This window comes from Nicotiana tabacum, chromosome 20, assembly GCF_000715075.1.
Source record: "Nicotiana tabacum cultivar K326 chromosome 20, ASM71507v2, whole genome shotgun sequence".
Classification (NCBI taxonomy): Eukaryota; Viridiplantae; Streptophyta; class Magnoliopsida; order Solanales; family Solanaceae; genus Nicotiana; species Nicotiana tabacum.
In genome coordinates, this window is record NC_134099.1 from 114,541,669 (window position 1) to 114,549,186 (window position 7,518).

At 42.9% G+C, this 7,518-nt stretch overlaps 1 protein-coding gene across 1 annotated transcript; it reads left to right on the top strand.

Annotated features, from left to right (window-relative positions):
• The first annotated feature begins 603 nt into the window (after positions 1 to 603).
• LOC142174497 (uncharacterized) lies at positions 604 to 1,395 on the top strand. Its single transcript, XM_075240303.1, has one exon. It carries the CDS (start codon positions 604 to 606, stop codon positions 1,393 to 1,395), a length of 792 nt encoding a protein of 263 aa, XP_075096404.1.
• The last annotated feature ends 6,123 nt before the right edge of the window (positions 1,396 to 7,518 follow it).

The following is a 7,518-nucleotide window of genomic DNA, read 5'->3' on the forward strand; positions in this document are numbered from 1 at the left end:
GGTTGGTTTTGTGGTAACTTGGCTTCGCACCCGTACTTTACAAGTTCCAAAGGAAGTGCTGAAATGACGTCAGAAATTCAGCTACCAGTAATTACCCCCTCAGATAATAGCCCGTTGTCGGTGATCCCGACGTCAGAGTCAGCGGCTACTAAAGAGAACAGGGCATTGCGCCTCCGCATGTTGGAAATATGGAAAACTTGGTCTAACGGTAGAAAGCCGCCTAATGCAATACTTGGTTTTCCTGAACTGATTCCCAGAACAAGTGGGACCTCCAACATCCCCATAAATTACCTGACCACCCCATTCGGATACCCCACTATGTCAGCCCATTTCACCGGAATATCTTCTGAGGTTCGCCCCTAGGCTCTAGTTTCGGGAGTGTCTTCCAACATATTCACCACACCACCAAATTCAGCTATGATACAGCCAACCTTGCCCAGGCCAAGTTTTGAGCCATCATCATTTACTTTCCAAACACCGCTCTTTCCATCGGACACGACTCATGTCACCCTAAACTCCTACCCTCAACAACCTCGGTATGAGTTTATCACGGGTCACGAAAGAGCTACAAAAAATCCCGAGCAAGAGGAAATCACTCGAAAAATGAGAAGCATGGAACAAAGCCTCAAGAATATACAAGGTTTAAGTGTCCAGAAGAGCGTATCCTACGCTGATTTATGTATGTCCCCACATGTTCATTTGCCCATTGGTTATAAGACTCCCAAGTTCGAAAAGTATGACGGACACGGGGATCCCATAGCCCACCTCAAGAGGTATTACAATCAATTAAGAGAGGCAGGCAGAAGAGAAGAACTCCTAATGGCTTATTTCAGAAAGAGTCTAGTCCGCATTGCATCCGAGTGGTATATGGATCAAGACATATCTCGCTGGGACATATGGGATGATTTGGCTCGATATTTTGTCAGGCAATTCCAGTACAACATAGACATAGCTCCAGATAGAAATTCTCTATCTAATCTAAAAAAGAAGTCTTCAGAGAGCTTTAGAGAGTACGCCGTCAAGTGGCGTGAACAAGCTGCCAGGATGAAACCCCCGATGGATGAGACCGAGATGGTCAGTGTCTTCCTGCAAGCCCAAGAGGTTGATTACTTCCAAAACATGATGTCCACTAAGGGCAAGTCATTTGCGAAAGCCATAAAGATTGGGGAAATGGTAGAGAATGATTTGAAAATGGGTCGCATCCTAAGCCAGTCGGCTATAAGAGCTACTTCTCAAGCTATCCAGAGTGGGTCAAGGGGTGCGACAAACCGGAAAAAGAAAGAAGAAGTGGCAATGGCGGCTTCAAGTTTGAGAAACCCCATCAGCCCCGAGGTTACTTCCCTCCAAACACCCCTCAACATTATTATCCTAACCAGGATGAGGCTTATGCTATGACTCCTCAGCCTTATACGGTGATGAATGCCCAGCCATATGCTCGGCCACAACAACAGTTTAACCAAAACCGAGCTCCACCTCCTAGAAACAACCCTACTTACCAAGCTCCATATAATCCCCGTCCCCCACAAAATAATTTTCCATATAATGCCTGTGCCCGTGAGCCACCCAGAAGAACAAATTTCACACCCATTGGTGAGTCGTATTCCAGCCTCTTCCCAAAGTTGGTCCAAATGGGTCTGTTATAGCCCGTACCTCCAAACAGGCAAAATCCAGAGTCTCCCTCCTACCGATATGGTACCTGATGTGCTTATCATTCAGGGGAAGAAGGTCACGATACTGAGGATTGGTGGAACCTAAAAAGGGCGGTTGAAAATCTGATAGAACAAAAATGGGTAGTGCTAAGGGATGAAGAGTTCCCCAATGTAACCAACAACCCATTACCAGCTCACAACAACGGGCCGATTATTGGGATGATCTGTGAAGACAAAGAGTTTGACCCGGCTTTGAAAGCTATCATTACTATTGCCGATGTTGAAAAGAAGCCCAAAATGGCAGCAAAGCAAGCTAAGGATGAGAAGAAAAACAAATCCATTCCTTAAAATGTAGAAAAGGTTGTGGAAACCAAGACTGGGGCAGTACCTCCTAAAGATGCCATTCTATATGTTCCCATGGCACCCATGAAAGAACAATTTGTGTTGAGTCCCCCAAAAAGGTTTGAGCAGAACAAGGTCACGCTGATGGTACTAAAGACGTACGTACCAAAAGGGGATTTATGTGGTGCGGGGGCTGGTAATTTCACCTAGGCTGACTGAGCCCGTGGTTATCAGCCGCTCACCATAGAAGCCCATGAAGGATCCTACTGCCATCCCCTGGAACTACAACAAAGCGGTAGTGGCGTACAAGGGAAAAGAAATCATAGGGGAAGTGAATGAAACAAACCCGTCTGAGAAGTACCTCAATCTGGAAGAAGTGAACAATGCCAAAAAGAAGTGTTTTCTGCTTAAAAAGCCAGTCAGTGCTGAAGAGGCCGAGGAATTTTTCCGAAAAATGAAAACCTCGGACTATGATGTAATTGACCAACACAAAAAGTCTCCCTCCCAGGTCTCACTATTGTCTCTACTGATAAGTTCGAATGAGCATAAAAAAGTGTTGATAAAGACCCTCAATGAAGCACATGTTCCGATTGACACCACTGTTGAGCAATTGGAAAGAATGACGGAACAATTTTTGAAGTCAATCGGATATCATTCAGACGAAATGACTTGCCTCCAGAAGGGGTTTCCCACAACAAAGCTCTTCATTTGACTGTTAAGTATGAAAGATACTATGTGAAAAGAGTCATGTTGGATGGCGGATCTGGGGTTGACATCTGCCCTCTCTCAACTTTGCAAAGAATGGAAATTGAGACTGAGAGAATCTGGCCCAACAATGTTTGTGTGCGTGCATTTGACGGCATCAAGAGAGACATAATAGGGGAGATTGATTTGATCTTAACTATCGGTTCTGTGGATTTTGAAGTGACATTTCAGGTCTTGGACATGGACACCTCCTACAATTTTCTCCTAGGAAGGCCTTGGATCCATGCGGAAGGGGCCATAACTTCCACTCTACACCAAATGGTTAAGTTTGAACACGAAGATCAGGAAATTATGGTTCATGGAGAAGATAAGAAATCAATTTACAGGGACCCATCAGTCCCATATCTGGAGGCTAAAGAAGGTAGCGAGCACATAGTCTACCAAGCATTTGAGATTGTGGTCGCGAACCAATGTGAGGAAGGAACCCCGTGTCCTCAACCTTTCTTGTTCAACGCATCAATCATGGTTGGCAGTGAGATGATAAGGCATGGCTACAAGCTCGGGAAAAGGCTCGGGGCATCTTTGCAAGGCATTATGGAGCCCATCACCTTGACTGCCAGTAAGAACTTCTTTAGTGTCGGCTTCCAAGCTACAGAAACCGACGTGAAATGGGCTAAAGAACGTAAGAATGATGGGTGGGTTCTACCTCAGCCGGTCCCACATCTCGCCAGAACTTTTGTTAAACCAGGGTACATAGAGGAAGAAGATGAGGCCTTCACAGCCGAAGAAATTGAGGACATCTGTGGGGCAATGAGGAAAATGTTATATGAGGCTCATATGGTCCAGCCGGGTGAAGGTTCAAGCACTACTGAGGTTCAGTATATAGGGCCCAATGCCAAGCTTCAAAATTGGAAGGCTACTCCGTTCCCAGTTAGGCAGGAATCTTGGTAGTTTAGTCTTGCCATCTTTTCTGCATTCCGAGTTATTTTAGGGTGTAATTCAAATGTCTTTAGTTTATTGTCTTTAAAATTCCAATGTAAACTTTTCTATCTTCAAATTCAATGAAATGAAATCAAAATTTCATTGTCTATGAATCTCTTTCTTTATTATTTCTAATTTTGTTATTTTTCTTATTTCTTCTTTCAATTCTAATAATGCGGACTTAAATAACATGACATGCTTGCAGACTTCATGCCCAGATCCTAACATGTTGTCTAACTGTGAAATAATGAACCAAGAACCAGAATATGATGAAGATGAGGCTTTTAGGGAAATAAACCGAGAATTGGAACAATTTGAGAATAAGCCTAAGACAAACTTAAATGAAACTGAGCTAGTTAATTTGGGTAGTTTAGAAGAGGTCCAGGAAACCATGATAAACATTCACACTAAGGAAAGAACTAGGGATGCATTGATCCAACTTTTGTTCGAATTCAAAGAAGTGTTTGTCTGGTCCTATGATGATATGCCAGGACTGAGTGTTGATTTAGTGGTACACAAATTGCCAACTTACCCCGGTTACCCCCTGTTCAACAAAAGCAGAGAAAGTTTAAAATGGATATCAGTGATAAGATTAAAGAAGAAGTCACCAAACAGCTGAAATCGGGTGTGATCCGAGTGGTCCGATACACCACATGGTTGGCTAATGTGGTCTCAGTGCCAAAGAAAGATGGGAAAATCCAAGTGTGTGTTGACTATCGGGATTTGAACAAAGCGATCCCCAAGGACAACTTTCCATTACCAAACATCCACATCCTTGTTGACAATTGTGCCAAACATGAGATACAGTCTTTCTTAGATTGTTATGCTGGGTATCATCAAGTCCTGATGGATGAAGAGGATGCAGAAAAGACGACTTTCACCACACCTTGGGGTACTTATTGTTACAGAGTCATGCCGTTCAGTTTGAAGAACGCATGGGAAACTTACATGAGAGCTATGACTAATATTTTCCATGACATGATGCACCAGTAAATTGAGGTGTATGTGGATGATGTGATCATTAAATCAAGAACGCAAGACGACCATGTGCGGGATCTGAGAAAGTTCTTTGAGCGTCTGCGTAAGTATGACTTAAAGTTAAATCCAGCTAAGTGTGCATTTGGAGTACCTTCTGGGAAACATTTGGGGTTTGTAGTTAGTCGGAGGGGCATTGAGCTAGATCTAACAAAGATAAAGTCTATTCGGGATTTGCCTCCTCCTAGAACCAAGAAAGAGGTTATGAGTCTGCTGGGTAGGTTGAATTACATCAGCAGATTCATTTCTCAATTGACTTTCACGTGTGAGCCCATCTTTAAATTGCTGAAGAAAGATGCGGAGATTAGATGGACAAATGAGTGTCAGGAAGCTTTCGACAAAATCAAAGAATATTTGTCGAATCTACCAGTGTTGGTTCCACCTGAGCTGGGAAGGCCTTTGTTTTTGTACTTGACAGTGTTGGAGAATTCCTTTGGATGTGTTCTCGGGCAACATGATGTGACCGGGAAGAAAGAATAAGCCATATAATACCCGAGCAAGAAGTTCACTAGTTATGAAGCCAAATACACTTTGCTGGAAAGAACTTGTTGCGCCCTGACTTGGGTAGCTCAAAAGCTTAGGCATTACTTGTTGGCCTACACCACCTACCTCATGATCAGATTTGATCCTTTGAAGTACATATTCCAAAAGCTGATGCCCACGGGAAGGTTAGCAAAATGGCAGATTCTGCTCACCGAGTTCGACATAGTCTATGTCACCCGCACAGCGATGAAAGCTCAAGCTTTGGCGGATCACTTAGCTGAGAATCATGTTGATGATGAATATTAGCCTTTGAGTACTTACTATCCGGACAAGGAAGTAAATTCAGTAGAGGTAATTCCAAAGGACACTAACGCTTGGAAAATGTTATTCAATGGAGCTGTGAATGCAAAAGGTTTCGGGATTGGGGCAATTTTGATCTTACCCACCGGTCAGCACTATCCAGCCATAGCCCGACTTCGATTTTTCTACACGAACAACACTACCGAGTATGAAGCCTGCATTATGGGCATGAACATGTAAATCGATCAGGATGTGGAAGAATTTGTTAATTATGGGAGATTCTAACTTGAATATCTGACAAGCTCAAGGTGAATGGGAAACTGGATATCAAGCTTCTTCCATACAGGCAACATGTGGAAGATCTTAGCAAACGGTTCAAATCCATCGAGTTCAGGTACATTCCTTGGTTTCACAATAAGTTAGCTGATGCACTAGCTACTTTGGCCTCGATGTTGCCGTATCCAGGCAATATCCACATTGACCCATTAGAAATACAAATCTGAGAAAGACATGGTTATTGTAATACAATTAAGCTGAAATGAGATGTTCACCCATGGTATCATTATATCAAAAGATTCTTGAAAACAAAGGAATATCTCAAGCAAGCTAGTGGAGACCAAAAGAGAACCATTAAAAGGCTCGCCAATGGTTTCTTCTTGAGCAGAGAAGTCTTGTACAAAAGGACTCCAGATCTGAACCTTTCAAGATGTGTGGATGCCCAAGAGGTCGGAAAAATCATGAATGAAGTGCACGTAGGAGTGTGTGGGCCCTATATGAATAGATACGTCCTTGCAAAGAAGATCATTCGAGCAGATTATTACTGGATGACTATGAAAAAGATTGCTTCAGTTTTGTCCGAAAGTGTCATCAGTGTCAGGTACACGGTGACTTGATTCATGCACCACCTTCTGAATTACATCCTATGTCAGCACCGTGGTCGTTCGTTTCTTGGGGTATGGATGTCATTGGGCCAATCGAACCAAAAGCTTCAAATGGGCACATATTCATATTAGTTGCCATTGACTACTTCACAAAGTGGGTCGAAGCAGTCACTCTCAAAGCCGTCACTAAGAAAGCAGTGGTGGATTTTGTGCATTCCAACATTATCTGTCGTTTTGGTATTCCTAAAACTATCATTACGGTCAATGCTGCAAACTTGAACAGTCATTTGATGAGGGAGGTATGCGAACAATCTAAGATCACACATCGGAACTCCACCCCTTATTGGCCTAAAGCTAATGGTGCCGTTGAAGCAGTAAACAAAAACATCAAGAAGATCCTTAGAAAAATGATCCAAAGTTCTAGGCAATGGCATGAAAAGTTGCCTTTTACATTGTTGGGATATCGCACAACTGTGCGCACATCAGTTGGGGCAACACCCTATTTATTGGTTTATGGAACTGAAGCCGTAATACCCGCAGAAATTGAAATTCCATCTCTTCGAATCATCATTGAAGCTGAGATTGTGGACAGTGAATGGGTCAAGACCCGTCTAGAATAGTTAACCTTGATTGATGAAAAGAGAATGGCCGCAGTTTGCCACGGGCAGTTGTATCAACAAAGAATGGCCCATGCCTACAACAAGAAAGTGTGGCCTAGGAACTTTGAAGTGGGGCAGCTTGTTTTGAGACGTATTCTCTTGCATCACAAGGAAGCAAAAGGAAAGTTCACTCCAAACTGGAAAGGTCCATACATTATAAGAAAATTGTTGCCGAAAGGGGCGTTGTACTTGGGAGACATTGAAGGAAATGACCCGAAAACAGCTGTCAATGCAGACGCGGTCAAAAGGTATTACGTTTAACCATTCTGCAATACCAAGATTCTCCGCTTGGTTGACGAAGGCTTTTATTCTCGCTACCCAAACACTTTAACCCTTTGCTAACCCTTTTAGCCGGTTACCTTTCTTTGATTACCTAATTTGGAACCCGAAAATGTTTGTAAAAAAGAAAAATCTAAAATCAAAAATAAATTTTCCCTGAATTACGTTCGACTTGATTCCGAAAGGATACGTAGGTATGAGCAT

What these genes read in the sequence shown, in the direction of transcription:
- LOC142174497 (XM_075240303.1), top strand. Translation starts at nt 604, where the DNA reads ATGAGAAGCATGGAACAAAGCCTCAAGAATATACAAGGTTTAAGTGTC.